The 23,592-nt window shown below is 38.8% G+C and overlaps 1 protein-coding gene across 6 annotated transcripts in view; it reads left to right on the top strand.

Moving 5' to 3' along the window:
* The window catches only part of LOC128656167 (allantoinase, mitochondrial), a 120,088-nt gene that overhangs the window by 25,374 nt on the left and 71,122 nt on the right, over positions 1-23,592 (top strand). For 3 of the 6 annotated variants that reach the window (XM_053709911.1, XM_053709912.1, XM_053709908.1), the window contains exons 2-5: positions 304-464; positions 5,769-5,920; positions 20,558-20,672; positions 20,883-21,029. In XM_053709911.1, the coding sequence (XP_053565886.1) occupies positions 312-464; positions 5,769-5,920; positions 20,558-20,672; positions 20,883-21,029 (567 nt within the window). In that variant the 5' untranslated portion in view covers positions 304-311. Of the gene's footprint in view, positions 1-300; positions 465-5,768; positions 5,921-20,557; positions 20,673-20,882; positions 21,030-23,592 lie in introns of all 6 variants that reach the window. The other 3 variants (XM_053709909.1, XM_053709910.1, XM_053709907.1) reach the window with 1 other exon arrangement.

Below are 23,592 nucleotides of genomic sequence, written 5' to 3'. Positions count from 1 at the left end.
TAGAGGCTAATGCTGGGTTGAAAAAAAAAAACGTAATACCAGCGTTGTTTGTAGGTGAGCGGTGAGCATAAACTAAGCGTTAGCACCGCACCCCTGTTACCGCAAAACTTGTAATCTCGGTGTATGTTAACATGATGGGATAGTGCTCTTTCATATGTATCATAGAACATTTTCCCTGTTCTATTAAGTATAGACATAATTTACAATTACACTCTGCAATTACTGCTTAGAATTTCTTGATATGCAGCTGTGTTAACAAGTTAATGTTGTGTTGTAAATACTGTTCCCCCCTCTTTCTAGAAGGAATTATTATGGATGTAACACTGGGATCATCAATCAGTATAATCAGGAGTAAGCGAGTAGTTATCGGTAACACCATATCCAGAGCCGATATCATTATCAGTGATGGCAAAATCACTAGCATTGCACCATGGGGAAAGCGGTTACCAGCAAGCGGACAACAGGTAACATTACCGCACCATAATTTCAAAATGAAGCCATTCAGTAATCAGCCGTATATCACATTCCGCAAATGTATAACTGGTTTACGTCACAAGGGGGCCTAGCTGCAATGACCCTAACTGGGGCTAGGAGCTTACTATCCTCATTGACTGTAAAATAAAACTTAGAACAAACAGAATACAACATTCCATTAGAAAATAATGGTGTGCTATGGAATTTCACATCTCACAGGGGAGGGCTGTATGCTTAAAGCATTACATAAAGGGACATTCTACTTGAAAATGTTATTGTTTAAAAAGATAGATAATCCCTTTATTACCCAGTCCCCAATTTTGCATAACCAACATATTAATATAGTTTTTACCTCTGTAACATAGTAACAAAGTAACATAGTAGATAAAGTTAAAAAAAAACAGTCCATCGAGTTCCACCAGTACAAATCGAATATACTTACAAAACAGCTCCAGTTGAGTTTAAATTAATCCCATTAAAAAGGTGACCCATTTAACACAAGCAATCAATATCACTGAATTCTGGTTCTAGCCAGAAATGTATCCAAACCCTTTTTAAATGTATCTAAGGAATTGGAATTCACTACCTCCTTTGGTAGTGAGTTCCACAATTGTATTGCTCTTACATGTAATCACAGAGGAAAGGAGTTTTAAATCTCCTGCAACTGAACCGTTTTTTTAGTGCATCTAAACCCTGGAGACTACCGCCTTATCTTAGTGCTTTTTACAAACTTGCATTTTAGCCAATTAATGCTGGTTTATGCATTACCCCACGGAAGTCAGCACAATGTTATCTACATAGCACACATGAACTAGCACTGTAAAATGCACTGAGATAAGAGGTGGCCTGCAGGGGCTTAGAAACAGGCAGATATTTAAATGTTTAGAGGTTATAAAGTGTATTAATATAACAATGTTGGTGGTGCAAAGCTGGGGAATGGCTACTATAGGTGTTGTTTATCTTTTTTAAACAATAAAAAAATCAAATAGACTGTCCTTTTAAAACAATTCAAAATATGACTGAATGCCCAGTTTTTTCATTTTTATATTCATTATTTTTTCAGTTTAGACAGCTGAATACAAAGCAGTCAATAAAGCCCATGCCAGCATAATGCATTAATTACATTAATAAACAAAAACACCACCACTAGATACAGTGATTGAGGGTTAGTACCGGTACTAATGTTATATCTATATTTTGGTTACAGAAACATTTTACAAATTCTAGATGCAACTTACATTTTCATGACAATATCTGTCAATATAAAATCTGCCAATTCATGATGACTGTTATGTGTTAGCAGGGTTGCCACCATTTCTGGAAAGAACTGGCCATGTTAATTAGCATACATTTGCATAATTAATTATAAAGCATAAATCAGGAATTAAAGCTGCTAGAACTGATTTTAAATGATCATTAGTTTATAATTTAATTACAGCACAATACAAGTTGTTGATGATAGAGGAAGTAAGTAAATAAGCTGCCAGGGGGAAGCAAGACAGATTATATGCAGGGTGGCATAACATCTAACACATAGGGTTGCCACCAGCCAGTATTTTACCAACACGGCCGGTATTTTTAAGTTTCAGGTCAAAGTTGAAAATAAAGATTCCATTCTTCTAAGTGTGTTGGAATCTAATTTTCCCTAATTTTGTTCATACCAAAAAGGAGCTGCCAGGAAGATGCAGGTAGGATATGTGTATTTGTACCCATAAAATCAGATGAAATACTTGCTATGCGTTTAAAAACGCTTTTGAGACGTGTGCTAGGCCCAGGGATATTAGCCTATGCCTAAAAACACCACTGATGTGTAAATTAGGATGCAGAGCTAAATCTACACTTGCCCGATTCCTCCACCACAATTAAAGGGACAGTCTACCTGAAAACTGTTATTGTTTAAAAAGAGAGATAATCCTGTTATTACCCATACCAATTTTGCATAACCAAACACTTATATTAATATACTTTTTAGCTCTATGATTACCTATATCTAAACCTCTGCAGACTACTCCCTTATCTCAGGTTGTTTTAGTTGTTTTTTTTTTTTTTAAATCTTGCATTTTATCCAATCAGTGCTGTTTCTTTAATAGCCATTATCATTCTCCACTGGAGTGAGCACAATGTTATCAATATGGCACACATGTTCTAGCACTGTCTGACTGTTATGATAAATTCAAAAGCAAATAAAAAGGACTGAGATAAGGGGCAGTCTGCAGGGTCTTAGAAAAAGGGAAACTTAGAGGATATAAAGTATATGAATATAACAATATTCGCTATCTATCTTTGTGACCCCTTAACGACCAGTGACGTACCCTGTACGGTACTGGTCATTAAACCTTTAAGGACCAGCGTTGTACCCTGTGCGATGCTGCTGTCCTGGACCCCTGCCCAGTGCAGAAATAGACTTGCAGAGTTACTGATGTAGAGATGGACACTCTGTGTCCCTCTCTGCATCGGGTAGCGGTGGTGCTGATCATTGGTGGCATGGGAGGGTTAGGAGGGAGGCGGTTGGGCGGCCCATCCGTGGAGGGGGGGAGGGAGGGGCTGGAAGGGGTGGGACCGTTACACTGCAGAAAAAAATAAATGCAGAGAGCAGGAGGGAGGAGGAAGGAGGGAGTGGGAAGGAGGGGGAACAGAGGGTAGGGGGTCCTAGAGTAGAGAGGGGCAATAGAGGGTAGGGCAGGTGGGGTAAATGAGGGGGGCAGCTACACTACAGAAAATAATGTGTTTTTTTATTATTATTCATTTACACAGAAAATATCATAGAAAACTGGGTACTGGCAGACAGCTGCCAGTACCTAAGATGGCGGAAAGAGGGGGGAGGGTTAGAGAGCTTTTAGGGAGGAATCAGGGAGGTGGGAAGGTAAGGGGGTATTTATACAGTGAAGAAAATAATAATAATATTTTTTTTTTTATTATTATTTTTTTAAAAAAAGTCTAAAACTGCATACTGGCAGACTGTCTGCCAGTACTTAAGATGGGGGTGACTAGTGGGGGATGGGGGATGGAAGAGAGCTGTTTGGGAGGTATCAGGTAGGGATCAGGGGGTGGAAAGTGTCAGGTGGGAAGGTAATCTCTACACAAAAGCTAAAATTAAACTTACCAGCTACCTCAATAAAAAAAAACCTTCACTGCTGGGAATAATAAAAGTGTGGTGCGCAGCTGCAATTAGCGGCCTTTTAATTACCAAAAAGCAATGGCAAAGCCATATATGCCTGCTGTTTTTGAAGCGGTACGTAAATAATTTCAGTGAGAAACCTAAAGTTTGTGAAAAAGTTAACAAATTTTTTATTTGATCGCATTTGGCGGTGAAATGGTGGCATGAAATGTATGAAAATGGGCCTACATCAATACTTTGGGTTGTCTACTAAAAATAAAATATAGTTTTGATAGGTAAATAAAAAAAAACAAGACTCTATTTCTGTTTAAATGGAGTGATGGCAAAAATGCTCTGGTCTTTTGGGGAAGTTTTAGTCTGAAATGCCTGGTTCTTAAAGGGACACTGAACCCAAAAAAATTTTCTTTCGTGATTCAGACAGAGCATGGAATTTTAAGCAACTTTCTAATTTACTCCTATTATCAAATTTTCTTCATTCTCTTGGTATCTTTATTCAAAATGCAAGAATGTAAGTTTAGATGCCGTCCCATTTTTGGTGAACAACCTGGGTTGTCCTTGCTGATTGGTGGATAAATTCATCCACCAATAAAAAAAAGTGCTGTCCAGACTTCTGAACCAAGAAAAAAGCTTAGATGCCTTCTTTTTCAAATAAGGATAGCAAGAGAACGAAGAAAAATTGATAATAGGAGTAAATTAGAAAGTTGCTTAAAGTGCATGCTCTATCTGAATCACAAAAGAAAAAAATTGGGTTCAGTGTCCCTTTATGGGTTTAAACAATAAAATACTGTCCCTTTAAGCTGAACTATGACATCGGTCACAAGAGTAAAAAATCTTACTGTGAAGTTTTTCCCAGTCCTACCACAATTAGTCCCATCACATCTCTCCTGTCATTCTGGGTGCTTCTAAGATTTTTTTCTCTATTTATTTAAAATTTAGAAATTCTGATTGGCCAATCAGAAATGTGAAAGGGAGGAATAACTATAAAAATTTAACCCATTAACTCTTCTTATTGGTTAATCACACTTGCTTTAAATTTTTGCTAAACAATGTCAGTGGATTTCCATGTATAACAGTAACAGTCATAGGATAATGCCACTATTATCTTCCAAAGGCTCCAAAGAATGTTATAAATGTTGCTATTACTTGGGAGCTATTGCCAGTATAGGGTTGCAAAGGATCTAGAACACAATCTGAGTAAAATAGATTTTAGATGCTGAGTCCATTAAATCTCAAATTCTTAGCAGTGACTGACAAAAATATTATTAGTTTTACATTCTAGCTTGACCCAGTGATATTTATTGCATCTAAGCGAGTGTTTAAATTGATCATCTACAATATGATGAGTGTTAATTTCGGATTAATAAAAATATATTATTATGTTAAATAAAATACCTTTTAATTTGTGACTAAGGGGCCCTAGGGATTTTTAAAAATATAATCTGGTGGTGGTAATTGAATGCATAGGCCTCTATTTAAGAAAGTCTGGCGGACCTGATCCGACAGTGCGGATCAGGTCCGCCAGACCTCGCTGAATACGGAGAGCAATACGCTCTCCGTATTCAGCACTGCACCAGCAGCTCACAAGAGCTGCTGGTGCAACGCCGCCCCCTGCAGACTTGCGGCCAATGGGCCGCCAGCAGGGGGGTGTCAATCAACCCGATCGTACTTGATCGGGTTGATTTCCGGCGATGTCTGTCCACCTGCTCAGAGCAGGCGGACAGGTTATGGAGCAGCGGTCTTTGTGACCGCTGCTTCATAACTGCTGTTTCTGGCGAGTCTGCAGGCTCGCCAGAAACATGGGGCATCAAGCTCCACTCAGAGCTTGATAGATAGGCCCCATAGTGTTAGTATTTTAAGTTTTGACCCTGAAATGTGTTTCCAATTATTCATTTTACCAGCTGGAGTGTATTAAACTGTTTACAAATGGACCATTGAGCCTTTTGCCTGTTGAAACCACCGCCCATACTGAAAATGTCAGTACTGTAGTATTGGCTGTAGAAAAGTTAAATGAACAATAGGTAGCAGCAGATTAACCTCCCACAGGGTGGGTGGGGGGGGGGGGGAGCCCAGCACATTTGAAAGGATATTCCTGCAGGTTCTTTAAATACAATCTTTTATCATCTGTTTTCCTGGGTGCATTGTCCGTTGAAGTTATTTTTTTACTTTAATACTGCAGCTCCTGGATGTTGGGGACCTTGTAGTGATGCCTGGAATTATTGACCCTCATGTTCATGTAAATGAACCAGGACGCACTGACTGGGAGGGTTACCGTTCAGCCACAAGGGCTGCAGCCGCCGGTGGAATTACTACTATTGTAGACATGCCTCTGTAAGTACAATGGGCTAATGAGAGATAATTAGTTTGTGGATGAGGATGAATTCCTTGGCTTTGACAAGAAACTTAACTTGGCTGCTGCCGTTAATTATTCAAAGTACTCAGAAAACATGCAATTAAGTTGAATGTTTGAAGTAAATTATCTATATTTGTATCCTCCAGTACATTACCCAATGGTGTTTCATGTGTGCTCAGTGTTGCCACATGCATAAGTCAGATGTTCTGTGCAAAGGTGTAATGCTCATGGGATATTTCCCTATCAGAGCAAACTTGGCCAGTAGTCTTCTTATCCCGGCATCAAGTGGAAGGATAAGGAAATATCCCAGAACAAGAGAAAAGATAAGTAAATGAGTTAACAGTACTCACAGTAGAGGGGCAATCCTTCTCGGCACTACAGGAAATAACTGGAGAGTAGTCAGGCAAGCAGAGTTTGCAACAATGAGGCAATCCACAGTAACAGCAGTTCAGGGGTTAATCAGAAGAGTGGTCAGAGGCAAGCAGAGTTCAGCAGCAGTAAGGCAATCCAGCAGTTCAGGGGTTAAACAACAGAGAGTGGTCAGAGGCAAGCAGAGTTCAGAAACAATTAGGCAATCCAGCAATTCAGGGGTTAAACAGGCAGAATGGTAAGACAGGCAGCGTTCAGTAACCATTAGGCAATCCAGCAATTCAGGGGTTAAACAGGCAGAGTTCAATAATGATAAAGCAATCCAGCAATTCAGTAGAAATAAGCACCCAGGAGCACACACAGTAACACCTTTACTTGGGCACTGGAGGTAAGGAAGACACTGTAGGTACTTACATAGGCGCAGATTCGCGCCAAGAGGACTCACAGGTGATCTGACTGGCATCAGAGGGGAAATGGCATGCGGCGATGACATCATCGCCGTGCGCCCACAGGAACTGCTGCGTCCATGGCAACTGCCATAACAACAGGACGGATCGGCGAGAGGAGCCGAGGAGAGGCGTGACAAAAGGATGAGGTAGAAAGAACACAGAAATTCATTGACTTTTACATGCACAGACTCTCTTATCCCTGTTATTATACTAAAAAGATGATAAATGAAATACAGCAGCACTTCTTAAAAAGGACCTTTATTAGGACATATGGTCACCAACTAACAAGAAACACAGCACCTTCCTGTATGAGTGCGCGCTGTTACCAGGGTACTGCCAGCTCCTCACATATGATAAACGAAATACAGCAGCACTTCTTAAAAAGGACCTATATTAGGAGGACATATGGTCACCAACTAATAAAAAAAACAGCAACGTTTCGGATTAACAATGCTTAATCACGCCTGATCAGTAACAGGAAATGACAAAATTTAAGTAAAGGTAACAACCAATCATATGTATACCACTTCCTTGCTCCCTCTAGTGTACAGATTCAATTATTACACATATATACAAAAATTTAAAAACAAATAATTAATTAAAATGTTGCACATACCCTAAATAATACACTTAAATTCTAAACTTAAAACTGATCATAAGCTTATAGGACATATACAGAGGTACAAGTTATGCTCACAAGAATACAGCAAGGTCTAATTATTTATTCATCTCGAGAGGCTGCATACTATTTAAGGTATGAATACAAAAGGCCTCTCTTTTTTTTAGAATGACTTCCCTATCACTGCCCCTACGTGGATGCAATACACTATCTATTACCTGGAATCTTAATAGACTAATATTGTGTCCTAATTTAAGAAAATGGGAAGAGACAGGGGCTTCCTTATTCTTACACCTTATGTTACTTTTGTGCTCATTAATTCAGTCCCTGACCTTACGGGTGGTCTGTCTAATTAAAATAACCCCACATGGGCACTTAATTCGGTATATAGCATATGTTGTGTTACACGTATGATAACCCCTAATCTCAAATGTTCTACCTGTTAGGGGGTGGGCGAAATTTGGGCCTTTAATCATGGAATTGCAGTTCCCACAACCAAGGCAAAGAAAACTTCCATTCCTTTTGCATGTTAAGTAACCCTGCCTCCCTTTTATACTGCCTATGTCAGTATGCACCAGTACATCTTTTAGATTTCTCCTTCTTCTAAATGCAGGTCGGGGCCGGTCAGTGAATTCCTCTATTTCTGGATGACATGACCTTAGTATAGACCAATGCTTGCTCACAATATTTGATATTTCCTTACTGTACTCATTATGGTCCATAACCATTGTCAATTGCTTTTCCTTCATTTTTCCTCTTCTCTGGAAGTCTTTCCTCATTTTAGTTTGCTTCACTACCTGTTCAAGTTCATTATTAAAAAGATCAGCTGGATAACCTCTAGATAAGAATTTACTCGTCATTTCTTTAATCCTTAATTCTAAATTCTCCTTTTTCTGATACAATTCTATTTACCCTCATATACTGACTCCTAGGGAGGGATTGTACCGTATTTTTAGGATGGAAGCTCGTATAATGCAGCATACTATTTTTATCCATTGGCTTTACAAATAAATCTGTACAGAGCCTCCCATCCGTTAAAAGGACAGTGGTATCCAAAAAGCTGACCTTCTCTTCACTTGCGGTGAGAGTGAATTTAATCAAATTAGTACTGATGTTAAGGTCTTGTACAAATTCATCCAGGGTTCCAATGTCGCCACACCACACACCGAACACGTCATTAATGTAGCGCTATCATGTGGACGCATACTTAATGAACAATTTATTTTCATATACAAATTTTTCTTCATAATTGTTCATATAAATGTTCACGTATGTGGGGGGCGACATAGGAACCCATGGCTGTACCTTGTCTCTGAAAAAAGAAAGTGTCTTGGAACATGAAATAATTAAAGTATAAAACCATCCTGAGAAGTTGCTCAAAAAAATTAATTTGTGCATCTGCATACTGACCACTGTTGGAAAGCACTTTTTTGACAGCTGCTATTCCACTCTCATGTCTAATTGCAATGTAAAGGCTGCCTACATCCAACGTAAACAGTATGCACCTGCCCATATTTAGTTCCAGTTGCTTGAATTTACTCAAAAAATCTGCTGTATCTTTAAGATATGAGTTAGATAAAGTCACAAACGGCTGGAGAAACTTATCCAAAAAATTGCTGCCCCTGAAAAGATAGAATCAATTTCTGCCACAATGGGGCGTCCTGGGGGATTCTGCAGCCATTTGTCTACTTTAGGCAATGTATAGAAAACAGGTATGCAAGGATTCTCTTTGATTAAAAAGCGAGCGTCTTTAAATATGATATTTCTATAAACAGCAAGCCCTATCAATCTTTTCAACTCTTTTTGAATTCTAGAGGTAGGGGCATAGGATAATTTTTCATATACTTGTTCTTGTGAAAGCTGACTTTTAATTTCCTATACATAATCTAATTTATTCATGATAGTTATAGCACCACCCTTATTTTACTTTTAATCAGGATGTCTTTATTTTGTTTCAGGGACTTCATGGCTTCGGCCAACCCTTTAGTGAGATTAAATCTATCCGGTACAAATTTGACCCTTTTAGTTAACTTTTCAACATCCCTATTTACAAGGTGTTTATACTATGATCTGTTATATTGGGGTTAAACGTACTCTTATTAGTTAATCCCAGATTCTTAAGACCTATGGAAGGTGACATAATAATATCCCCACATTTCAACATATCATTTTTATTAGAAAAGAATATTTTCAACTTAATCAAAATGAAGAATTTGAACAAGTCCTGTTGCAACCTAAATGTGTCCAGACTCTGTACAGGGCTAAAGGAAAGTCCTTTATTTAATAACCTTTTTTCATTAGTGGACAAAGTATAGTCCGATATATTAATTACTAATTCAGGGGAAATGGACGATGTATCAGTCCCAGCATTATCACCCTCAAGTGGATCAAAAGGCATACTTGCACTCAGTGTCTTCCTCTCCTCTGCAATCTCCTTGTCATTCCTTGATATTTGCGTGTCTCCCCTCGTGAGCGGTGGCCGCCTCTTATGTTTTCTGCCACCTCTACGCCTTAGCCCTCCGACTCCTCAGTTAAAAAAACGGCTCTGGTATCAGAGTTACTGGCTGCTGCCTCCATGTTTCTTCTGTGACAAGAACGCCAGCTCCCACGTGATCTACCAGACGGTAGACGGTACTCACTCCTCTGGTCATATGATAGCCATCAGCATCACGCTGAAATTTCTCCCTCTTCCTTAACTCCAATACTCGTCGATATTCCTTTTCGGTCTTTTCCACCTCCTTGGCTAGCAATGCATATGCTTCGCCAGTTAGAGTCGTCTGTAGATTTTCCTTTATTTTTGTAATTTCCATCCGTTGTTTGTCCAACTCTTTCTGTAGGAAATCGATGGCCAGTATCATTAGGTAATATGAGCATTTGTTTAATATGCTCATAAACAGTGTGCAGTACTCCTCATTGTTAGATATCAGAGTTGGTCTAACGTTCATATGCAACCCTCTTGGAATGCATTTAATTTCACAATATTTAGTGAGCTATAATGCATGCAAGCCTTATGCAATATATCTCTTGGATTGCCTTTCATACAGTTTACTATTCACCTCTGTATCTGGTGTTTTAAGGAACTCTCCTGAGCCCAAAACCAATGTGACAATTTTTGCAGCATCTGCGTCCCTATAGGCAAACATAGGTAACCCTTCTTTTTTGTATGTCTCCATCTTATGTACTCACAGTGTGCAAATCAACTCCACAGCAGCAAAGAGAAGTATAGAATATACACAAGGGTCCAGCAACTTCTTGTATGAGTGCATGCTGATACCAGGGTACTGCCAGCTCCTCACATATGATAAACGAAATACAGCAGCACTTCTTAAAAAGGACCTTTATTAGGACATATGGTCACCAACTAACAAAAAACACAGCGACGTTTCGGATTAACAATCTTTAATCATGCCTGATCAGTAACAGAAAATGACAAAATGTATACACCTGAAGTAAAGGTTACAATCATATGTATACCACTTCCTTACTCCCTCTTGTTTACAGGTTCACCCCCCCACGTAGATGCAATACATAAGGTGTAAGAATAAGGAAGCCCCTGTCTCTTCCCATTTTCTTAAATTAGGACACAATATTAGTCAATTAAGATTCCAGGTAATAGATTGAGGGGTAGTTATCAACGTGTCTAATTTTCCTGCCTTCGCCGGTTCAATACGCCCGCCTAAGCTCGCCTACCATCGCCGCCGCGGACCTGCAAAAGTGAGCCTAAGTTATCAAAAAAGCTGTCAAAAAGCCGCGCACCAAGTACGGGGCGATGAGCAGCGGACTGTGAGAGTTATCACTCATCCGATTTCGCTGCTCTTCGGCTTTTTCACAGCTTTATTGATACCCCTGTCACTAAGCACTCACACTAACTACACTGTTCTACCCCCTATACCGGTGCCCCCGGAGCCCCCCGCAACTAAATAAAGTTACTAACCCCTAAACCGCCGCTCCTAGACCCTGCCGCAACTCTTATAAATGTATTAACCCCTAAACCGCCGCTCCCGGACACCGCCGCCACCTACATTATACCTAGTAACCCCTATCCTGCCCCCCCCTATACCGCCGCCCTCTATAATAAAGTTATTAACCCCTATCCTGCTGATCCCGGACCCCGCCGCAACTAAATAAATAATTTAACCCCTAAACCGCCACTCCCGGACCCCGCCGCAACCTATCTTAAACTTATTAACCCCTAATCTGTGCCCCCTACACTGTCGCCACCTATAATAAATTTATTAACCCCTATCCTGCCCCCCCTACACCGCCACCACTGTAATAAATTTATTAACCCCTAAACCTAAGTCTAACACTAAACCTTACACCCCCCTAACTTAAATATTAATTAAATAAATCTAAATAATATTTCTATTATTAACTAAATTAATTCTATTTAAAACTAAATACTTACCTATAAAATAAACCCTAATATAGCTACAATATAAATAATAATTATATTGTAGCTATCTTAGGATTTATTTTTATTTTACAGGCAAATTTCAATTTATTTTAACTAGGTACAATAGCTATTAAATAGTTATTAACTATTTAATAGCTACCTAGCTAAAATAAAGAGAAATTTACCTGTAAAATAAATTGTAACCTAAGTTACAATTACACCTAACACTACACTATACTTTAATAAATTATTCCTATTTAAAACTAAATACTTACCTGTAAAATAAACCCTAAGATAGCTACAATGTAATTAATAATTACATTGTAGCTATTTTAGGATTCATATTTATTTTACAGGTAACTTTGTATTTATTTTAGCTAGTTAGAATAGTTATTAAATAGTTATTAACTATTTAATAACTACCTAGCTAAAAGAAATACAAAATTACCAGTAAAATAAATCCTAACCTAAGTTACAATTAAACCTAACACTACACTATCATTAAATTAATTAAATTAATTACCTACAAATAACTATAATTAAATACAATTACATAAACTAACTAAAGCACAAAAAATAAAAAAATCTAAGTTACAAAAAATAAAAAAAATAAGTTACAAACATTTAAAAAATATTACAACAATTGTAAGCTAATTACACCTAATCTAAGCCCCCTAATAAAATAACAAAGCCCCCCAAAATAAAAAAATGCCCTACCCTATTCTAAATTAAAAAAGTTCAAAGCTCTTTTACCTTACCAGCCCTTAAAAGGGCCTTTTGCGGGGCATGCCCCAAAGAAAACTGCTCTTTTGCCTGTAAAAGAAAAATACAACCCCCCAATGTTAATACCCACCACCCACATACCCCTAATCTAACCCAAACCCCCCTTAAATAAACCTAACACTACTCCCTTGAAGATCATCCTACCTTGAGTCGTCTTCACTCAGCCGAGCCACCGATGGAACCGAAGAGGAGATCCGGAGCGGCAGAAGTGATCCTCCAAGGGGCGCTGAAGAAGTCTTCCATCCGATGAAGTGATCCTCCAGGCGGCGCTGAAGAAGTCTTCCATCCGGACGATGTCATCTTCCAAGCGGCGCTGAAGAAGTCTTCCATCCAGGCGATGTCATCTTCCAAGCGGGGTCTTCAATCTTCTTTCTTCAGGATCCATCTTCATCCCTCCGACACGGGACATCCTTCTTCCCCGACGGACTAACGACGAATGAAGGCTCCTTTAAGGGACGTCATCCAAGATGGCGTCCCTTCAATTCCGATTGGCTGATAGGATTCTATCAGCCAATCGGAATTAAGGTAGGAAAAATCTGATTGGCTGATTGAATCAGCCAATCAGATTGAAGTTCAATCCGATTGGCTGATCCAATCAGCCAATCAGATTGAGCTTGCATTCTATTGGCTGTTCCGATCAGCCAATATAATGCGAGCTCAATCTGATTGGCTGATTCAATCAGCCAGTCAGATTTTTCCTACCTTAATTCCGATTGGCTGATAGAATCCTATCAGCCAATCGGAATTGAAGGGACGCCATCTTGGATGACGTCCCTTAAAGGAGCCTTCATTCGTCGTTAGTCCGTCGGGGAAGAAGGATGTTCAGCGTCGGCGGGATGAAGATGGATCCTGAAGAAAGAAGATTGAATACCCCGCTTGGAAGATGACATCGCCCGGATGGAATACTTCTTCAGCGCCGCTTGGAAGGTGACATCGCGCGGATGGAAGACTTCTTCAGCGCTGCCTGGAGGATCACTTCAACGGATGGAAGACTTCTTCAGCGCCCCTTGGAGGATCACTTCTGCCGCTCCGGATCTCCTCTTTGGTTCCATCGGTGGCTCGGCTGAATGAAGACGACTCAAGGTAGGATGATCTTCAGGGGGGTAGTGTTAGGTTTATTTAAGGGGGTTTGGGTTAGATTAGGGGTATGTGGGTGGTGGGTTTTAACGTTGGGGGGGTTGTATTTTTCTTTTACAGGCAAAAGAGCAGTTTTCTTTGGGGCATGCCCCGCAAAAGGCCCTTTTAAGGGCTGGTAAGGTAAAAGAGCTTTGAACTTTTTTAATTTAGAATAGGGTAGGGCATTTTTTTATTTTGGGGGGCTTTGTTATTTTATTAGGGGGCTTAGATTAGGTGTAATTATCTTAAAATTGTTGTAATATTTTTTAAATGTTTGTAACTTATTTTTTTTATTTTTTTGTAACTTAGCTTTTTTTATTTTTTGTACTTTAGTTAGTTTATGTAATTGTATTTAATTGTAGTTATTTGTAGGTAATTTATTTAATTAATTTAATGATAGTGTAGTGTTAGGTTTAATTGTAACTTAGGTTAGGATTTATTTTACAGGTAATTTTGTATTTCTTTTAGCTAGGTAGTTATTAAATAGTTAATAACAATTTAATAACTATTTTAACTAGCTAAAATAAATACAAAGTTACCTGTAAAATAAATATAAATCCTAAAATAGCTACAATGTAATTATTAATTACATTGTAGCTATCTTAGGGTTTATTTTACAGGTAAGTATTTAGTTTAAAAAGGAATAATTTATTAAATATAGCGTAGTGTTAGGTGTAATTGTAACTTAGGTTAGGATTTATTTTACAGGTAAATTTCTCTTTATTTTAGCTAGGTAGCTATTAAATAGTTAATAACTATTTAATAGCTATTGTACCTAGTTAAAATAAATTGAAAGTTGCCTGTAAAATAAAAATAAATCCTAACGGCTAGATTTAGAGTTCTGCGGCCAAAGGGGTGCGTTAGCTACGCATGCTTTTTTTCTCCCGCACCTTTTAAATACCGCTGGTATTTAGAGTTCACAGAATGGCTGCGTTAGGCTCCAAAAAGGGAGCGTACAGGCATATTTACCGCCACTGCAACTCTAGATACCAGCGTTGCTTACGGACGCGGCCAGCTTCAAAAACGTGCTCGTGCACGATTCCCCCATAGAAAACAATGGGGCTGTTTGAGCTGAAAAAAACCTAACACCTGCAAAAAAGCAGCGTTCAGCTCCTAACGCAGCCCCATTGTTTGCTATGCGGAAACACCTCCTAAGTCTGCACCTAACACCTTAAAACATGAACCCCGAGTCTAAACACCCCTAACCTTACACTTATTAACCCCTAATCTGCCGCCCCCGCTATCGCTGACCCCTGCATATTATTATTAGCCCCTAATCTGCCGCTCCGTACACCGCTGCCACCTACATTATAGCTATGTACCCCTAATCTGCTGTGCCTAACACCGCTGACCCCTATATTATATTTATTAACCCCTTATATGCCCCCCTCAACGTCGCCTCCACCTGCCTACACTTATTAACCCCTAATCTGCCGAGCGGACCGCACTGCTACTATAATAAAGTTATTAACCCCTAATCCGCCTCACTCCTGCCTCAATAACCCTATAATAAATAGTATTAACCCCTAATCTGCCCTCCCTAACATCGCCAACACCTAACTTCAATTATTAACCCCTAATCTGCCAACCGAATCTCGCCACTACTGTAATAAATGGATTAACCCCTAAAGTCTAACCCTAACACTAACACCCCCCTAAGTTAAATATAATTTAAATCTAACAAAATAAATTAACTCTTATTAAATAAATTATTCCTATTTAAAGCTAAATACTTACCTGTAAAATAAACCCTAATATAGCTACAATATAAATTATAATTATATTATAGCTATTTTAGGATTTATATTTATTTTACAGGTAACTTTGTATTTATTTTAACCAGGTACAATAGCTATTAAATAGTTAAGAACTATTTAATATTTAAAATAGTTAAAATAATTACAAAATTACCTGTAAAATAAATCCTAACCTAAGTTACAATTAAACCTAACACTACACTATCAATAAATTAATTAAATAAAATACCTACAATTATCTACAATTAAACCTAACACTACACTATCAATAAATTAATTAAATACAATATCTACAAATAAATACAATGAAATAAACTAACTAAAGTACAAAAAATAAAAAAATATTTACAAACATTAGAAAAATATTACAACAATTTTAAACTAATTACACCTACTCTAAGCCCCCTAATAAAATAACAAAGCCCCCCAAAATAAAAAAATGCCCTACCCTATTCTAAATTAAAAAAGTTCAAAGCTCTTTTACCTTACCAGCCCTGAACAGGGCCCTTTGCGGGGCATGCCCCAAAGAATTCAGCTCTTTTGCCTGTAAAAAAAACACATACAATACCCCCCCCAACATTACAACCCACCACCCACATACCCCTAATCTAACCCAAACCCCCCTTAAATAAGCCTAACACTAAGCCCCTGAAGATCTTCCTACCTTATCTTCACCATGCCAGGTTCACCGATCCGTCCTCGGAAGTCTTGATCCAAGCCTCGGAAGTGTTGATCCAAGCCCAAGCGGGGGGCTGAAGAGTGACGTCCATCCTCGGGCTGAAGTCTGGATCCAAGCGGCGGCTGAAGAAATCCATCATCGGGCTGAAGTCGGAAGTCCATCATCGGGATGAAGTCTTCTATCAAGCAGCATCTTCAATCTTCTTTCTTCCGGAGCGGAGCGGAGCCATCTTCTTCCCAGCCAACGTGTATCCATCCTCTTCTAACGACGCCTACTAGCCGAATGACGGTTCCTTTAAATGACGTCATCCAAGATGGCGTCCGTCGAATTCCGATTGGCTGATAGGATTCTATCAGCCAATCGGAATTAAGGTAGGAAAATTCTGATTGGCTGATGGAATCAGCCAATCAGATTGAGCTTGCATTCTATTGGCTGATCGGAACAGCCAATAGAATGCGAGCTCAATCTGATTGGCTGATCGGATCAGCCAATCGGATTGAACTTGAATCTGATTGGCTATCAGCCAATCGGAATTCGACGGACGCCATCTTGGATGACGTCATTTAAAGGAACCGTCATTCGGCTAGTAGGCGTCGTTAGAAGAGGATGGATCCGCGTCGGCTATGAAGAAGATGGCTCCGCTCCGCTCCGGAAGAAAGAAGATTGAAGATGCTGTTTGATAGAAGACTTCATCCCGATGATGGACTTCCGACTTCAGCCCGATGATGGATTTCTTCAGCCGCCGCTTGGATCCAGACTTCAGCCCGAGGATGGACGTCACTCTTCAGCCCCCCGCTTGGGCTTGGATCAACACTTCTGAGGCTTGGATCAAGACTTCCGAGGACGGATCGGTGAACCTGGCATGGTGAAGATAAGGTAGGAAGATCTTCAGGGGCTTAGATTAGGGGTATGTGGGTGGTGGGTTGTAATGTTGGGGGGGGTATTGTATGTGTTTTTTTTACAGGCAAAAGAGCTGAATTCTTTGGGGCATGCCCCGCAAAGGGCCCTGTTCAGGGCTGGTAAGGTAAAAGAGCTTTGAACTTTTTTAATTTAGAATAGGGTAGGGCATTTTTTTTATTTTGTGGGGCTTTGTTATTTTATTAGGGGGCTTAGAGTAGGTGTAATTAGTTTAAAATTGTTGTAATATTTTTCTAATGTTTGTAAATATTTTTTTATTTTTTGTAACTTAGTTCTTTTTTATTTTTTGTACTTTAGTTAGTTTATTTCATTGTATTTATTTGTAGGTATTTTATTTAATTAATGTATTGATAGTGTAGTATTAGGTTTAATTGTAGATAATTGTAGGTATTTTATTTAATTAATTTATTGATAGTGTAGTGTTAGGTTTAATTGTAACTTAGGTTAGGATTTATTTTACAGGTAATTTTGTAATTATTTTAACTAGGTAACTATTAAATAGTTCTTAACTATTTAATAGCTATTGTACCTGGTTAAAATAAATACAAAGTTACCTGTAAAATAAATATTAATCCTAAAATAGCTACAATATAATTATTATTTATATTGTAGCTATATTAGGGTTTATTTTACAGGTAAGTATTTAGATTTAAATAGGAATAATTTATTTAATAAGAGTTAATTTATTTCGTTAGAATAAAATTATATTTAACTTAGGGGGGTGCTAGGGTTAGGGTTAGAATTATCTTTAGGGGTTAAAAAATTTATTAGAGTAGTGGTGAGCTCCGATCGGCAGATTAGGGGTTAATACTTGAAGTTAGGTGTCGGTGATGTTAGGGAGGGCAGATTAGGGGTTAATACTATTTATTATAGGGTTATTGAGGCAGGAGTGAGGCGGATTAGGGGTTAATAACTTTATTATAGTAGCAGTGCGGTCCACTCGGCAGATTAGGGGTTAATAAGTGTAGGCAGGTGGAGGCGACGTTGAGGGGGGCAGATTAGGGGTTAATAAATATAATATAGGGGGGTTAGGCGCAGCAGATTAGGGGTACATAGCTATAATGTAGGTGGCAGCGGTGTACGGAGCGGCAGATTAGGGGTTAATAATAATATGCAGGGGTCAGCGATAGCGGGGGCGGCAGATTAGGGGTTAATAAATATAATATAGGGGTCGGCAGTGTTAGGGGCAGCAGATTAGGGGTTCATAGGGATAATGTAGGTGGCAGCGGTGTGCAGTCGGCAGATTAGGGGTTAAAAAATTTTAATAGAGTGGCGGCGATGTGGGGGGACCTCGGTTTAGGGGTACATAGGTAGTTTATGGGTGTTAGTGTACTTTAGAGCACAGTAGTTAAGAGCTTTATAAACCGGCGTTAGCCCAGAAAGCTCTTAACTACTGTTTTTTTTCTGCGGCTGGAGTTTTGTCGTTAGATTTCTAACGCTCACTTCAGCCACGACTCTAAATACCGGCGTTAGAAAGATCCCATTGAAAAGATAGGATACGCAATTGACGTAAGGGGATCTGCGGTATGGAAAAGTCGCGGCTGCAAAGTGAGCGTTAGACCCTTTCCTGACTGACTCCAAATACCAGAGGGCGGTAAAAACCAGCGTTAGGAACCTCTAACGCTGGTTTTGACAGCTACCGCCCAACTCTAAATCTAGCCGTAAGATAGCTACAATATAATTATTATTTATATTGTAGCTATATTAGGGTTTATTTTAAAGGTAAGTATTTATTTTTAAATAGGATTAATTTAGTTAATAATAGAAATATTATTTAGATTTATTTAATTAATATTTAAGTTAGGGGGGTGTTAGGTTTAGTGTTAGACTTAGGTTTAGGGGTTAATAATTTTATTACAGTGGCGGCGGTGTGGGGGGGGGCAGGATAGGGGTTAATAAATGTATTATAGGTGGCGACGGTGTAGGGGGGGCAGGATAGGGGTTAATAGGTATCATGTAGGTGTATACATTTGTCTGGGTGTGGCGGTTTAGGGGTTAATACATATATTATAGTGGCGGTGGGCTCCGGGAGCGGCGGTTTAGGGGTTAACATATTTAGTATAGCTTGCGGTGGGCTCTGGGAGCGGCGGTTTAGGTGGGAATAACTTTATTTAGTTGCGGCGGTGTAGGGGGGACAGATTAGGGGTGTTTAGACTCGGGGTACATGTTAGGGTGTTAGGTGCAGACGTTTCCCATAGGAATCAATGGGATGTCGGGCAGCAGCGAACCTGAACTTTCGCTATGGTCAGACTCCCATTGATTCCTATGGGATCCGCCGCTTCCAGGTACGCTGGGCCGGAAAAGTGCCCAGCGTACCTGCTAGTTTTTTGATAACTAGCAAAAGTAGTCAGGTTGTGCTGCACTTGTGTGCGGAACATCTGGAGTGACGTAAGAATCGATCTGTGTCGGACTGAGTCCGGCGGATCGAAGCTTACGTCACTAAATTCTACTTTTGCCGGTATCTTGCCTTTGATAACTAAGGCGAATCAGCCTCGCCACAAATACGCTGCGGAATTCCAGAGTATTTGAGGTTGACGGCTTGATAACTACCCCCCATAGTGTATTGCATCCACATATTCTTGTGAGCATAATTTGTACCTCTGTATATGTCCTATAGGCTTATGATCAATTTTAAGTTTAGAATTTAAGTGTATTATTTAGGGTATGTGCAACTTTTAATTAATTATTTCTTTTTGTTTTTAAATTTTTGTATATATGTGTAATAATTGAACCTGTACACTAGAGGGAGCAAGGAAGTGGTATACATATGATTGGTTGTTACCTTTACTTCAGGTGTATACATTTGTCATTTCAGTGCCAGGTGATCACACAGCAGGCCCGCCAACAGGCTTGCATTTACTGTATCTGGGGAAGTGTTACTGCCCATTATTAGAGGATCACACTATCCCTCTAACCAAACTGTGCTCCAGCTCCTCCCACCAACAGCAGCAGTGTTTACTGAAGCATTTCTGTTCTCTTTCCAGGGTGAACTTAGTTCCACATGCAAAAATAGTGCACAATCAAACAAATGTGGTTTACTTATATTAGAACCCAATCTTTTCAATTACAGCAACTGAGCTGCAAAGGAAAATTTTATATTAGACTTTAAATACTGAAAGATTGAAATATAGTAATATTTGAAATCCTGCTAGGTTGAGACAATAATATCAATTGAAGAACTTTTCATATGACCAAAAATATGGGCTTTTAATGCCATCTTTCACTATACTCAAAAGAGTTCACAGCCCAAATTGATGGGTATAGCTACAAAGCAGAGTTGTAGTATTATTTCCATTGATCAATACTGAGCAAAAACATGTACAGTTTGGTTTTACATTAACTCCAGTGGAGATTCTAGTCCTGTTGAAAAATGTAACAACTTTTTTGTTTCTATTAAAGCTTATGGGGATGTTTTTAGACAAGTTTTCAATTTGAATATCATTGAAATACCTTATATTTTGAGTGTAATCTGTTGTGTGTAATAAATAAAAAACAATCTTAAATCTCTTTACAAATTTCAATGTTGTAGAAACAGCCTGCCACCAACCACATCCATCAATAATTTCCAAACCAAACTGAAGGCAGCCGAAGGACAATGCTATGTGGATGTTGCATTTTGGGGTGGAGTGATCCCAGGTAATCAGGTAAGAAATATAAACCACCACAGAATCAGAACTATCTGACTTTTAGGGGTATTTTCCATCCATGAACAAACTTAAGGTGATCTATATCACCTTGTACATGATTTAGCTATGATAAATGATAATGAATCTGGTTATGTGATATATTGATACAATGTCACAAGTCATTTGTTGAAACACTGATTTATTAAGTCATCTCTATCTCTGTTATAGGCTCAGCTGGTCCCCATGTTATATGCTGGTGTTGCTGGGTTTAAGTGTTTCCTTATCCATAGTGGAGTACCAGAGTTTCCTCATGTCAATCTAATGGATCTTCATGCAGCCATGTCTGAGCTACAAGGGACAAACAGTGTTCTTCTGGTAAGTCAAATACAATACTTATTGTTGATTATCGAATGCCATAACGTGTGTGTTTGTGTGTGTGTATATATATATATATTTATTTGCAAGAAAAGGTTTGTGAACCCTTTGGAATCACCTATATTTCTACATTGATTGCTCATTATATGTGGTCTTCATCTAAGTCACAATTATAGACAAACACAATCTGATTAAACTAATAACACACAAACTGTTGTACTTTATACATTTTTATTGAAGACATTGGGGCATATTTATCAAGCTCCTGAAGGCTCGCCGGGAACAGAAGTTATGAAGCAGTGGTCTAAAGACCGCTGCTCCATAACTTGTCCGCCTGCTCTGAGGCCGCGGACAGAAATCAACCCGATCGAATACGATCCGGCTGATTGACACCCCTGGCTGTGAATCAGCAGGGGGCGGCATTGTACCAGCAGTTCACAAGAACTGCTGGTGCAATGATACGCTGTCGGCATTTATCGATGTGCAGCAGACATAATACGCTACTTCGTATCATGTCCGCTCGCACATTGATAAATATGCCCCTTTGAGTAATCATTCACAGTGCAGGCTGGAAAAAGTAAGTGAATCCTTAAATGTAGTAACTTATAGATCTTCCTTTAGCAGCAACAACCTCCACCAAATGCTTCCTGTAGCTGCTTAAAGGGACAGTCAAGTCAAAATTAAACTTTCATGATATAGATAGGACATGCAATTTTAAACAACTTTCCACTTTACTTTTATCATCAAATTTGCTTTGTTCTCTTGGTATCTGTTGAAAGCTAAACCTATGTAGACTCATATGATAATTTCTAAGCCATTGAAGGCTGCCTCTTATATCAGTGCATTTTGACATTTAGACATTACTAGTTCATGTGTGCCATATAGATAACATTGTGCTCACCCCTGTGGAGTTATTTATGAGTCAGCGCTGCTTGGCTAAAATGCAAGTCTGTCAAAAGAACTGAGTTAAGGGGGCAGTCTGCAGAGGCTTAGATACTAGGTAATTACAGAGGTAAAAAGTCTAATAATATAACTATATTAGTTATGCAAAACTGGGGAATGGGCAATGGATTAGCTATCTTTTTAAACAATACATTTGCCCTGACATTCTCCAATAGAATGTCTTGATCCCCATTTGAATTATTTGTTCCCTTAATCATTGCAAAGCATCCATGCAACAAAGCAGACACAAACCACAAAGCTCCCTCCACTATGCTTCACAGATGGGATGAGGTTTTGGTACTGGCGTGCAATGTAGTTTTCCTCCACACATAGCGTTGTGCACATTTGCCAAAAAGTTAAACTCTTATCTCATCTGCCAATAGCACATTTTCTCAGAAGCTTTGTAGAACATCCAGGTGGTATTGAGCGGACTTCAGACGTGTTGCAATGTTTTTTTAGAGAGCAGTGGTTTCCTTTGTGGTGTCCTTCCATGAACACTATTCTTGTTCACTTTTTTCTGATAGTGGACAAATGAACAAAGACTTTTGCAGTTCACACAGTTTTTTGGATGTCTTTTGCCTTTAGGTTCTTTCTCACTTCTTTCAGGATTGCCTATTGTGCTCTTGAAGTAATCTTTGCAAGAAACCCACACCTTGGGAGATTAGCAACAGCAGTTCTGAAATGTCTCCATTTGTAGACAAATTGTCTAACCATATTATTATTGTTCATCTTATGGATCAACACCCAGATTTTTAGCAATGCTTTTGTAACCTTTTCCAGGTTTCATATTGGGTGCATCTCAATAATGCATCTTCTAAGGTCCTGTGAAAGCTATTGGGATCGAGACTGGTTCACACTAACCAAGTTTCTTGAGAACAGATTTTTCAGTAACCAGGCTTTGTGCCTATATGTAAAGGGCAGGGCACCTGTGCATTTCACATTTCCAATCTCATCTCCTTAATTGAAACATCTGACTCCAACTAGCTTTAAAGAAGTCCAGAACATAGATTTTCACTTACTTTTTCCAGCCTGCACTGGTAATGATTACACAATTACTTCAATAAAATTTTGACAACAGAAAGATGTTTTAGAAAACTGAAAATCAAAATAAAACATTCAGGGCTAGATTAAAAGTGCAAAGAGTAAGGATTTTAAAAAATGTTCACCAAACACATAATAAACACTTTGGTATATGACAAGATATTTGACTGGAAAGGCTATAATCAATGTGTGTATATATATATGTGTGTGTATGTGTATATATATACATATATATATATATATATATATATATATATATATATATATATATATATATACTGTATATATATATATACACATACGTGTATTTATGTGTTTTATATGTGTATGTGTAAATTCACATATAAACAAATATGGGCGCGATTACATATACGGCACAGGCTTCAGCGCAAGCGCTGCAACCCGCGCCGCCCATAATTTCACCTCGCACATCGGGGTATTACATATACGGCACCGGCAGCTCATAAAGTGCCGTAAGTCGGATAAACTAGCGATGTCCAGAAATGAGCGTAAATACAAATTTCTGGAGTCGCCAGTGACTTACGGCACTTTAGAAACTGCCGGCTCCTAAGAAATGTAA

The sequence above is a fragment of the Bombina bombina genome, chromosome 4 (genome assembly GCF_027579735.1).
Source record: "Bombina bombina isolate aBomBom1 chromosome 4, aBomBom1.pri, whole genome shotgun sequence".
Taxonomy (NCBI): Eukaryota; Metazoa; Chordata; class Amphibia; order Anura; family Bombinatoridae; genus Bombina; species Bombina bombina.
This window is presented reverse-complemented; position numbering and strand designations above follow the sequence as displayed.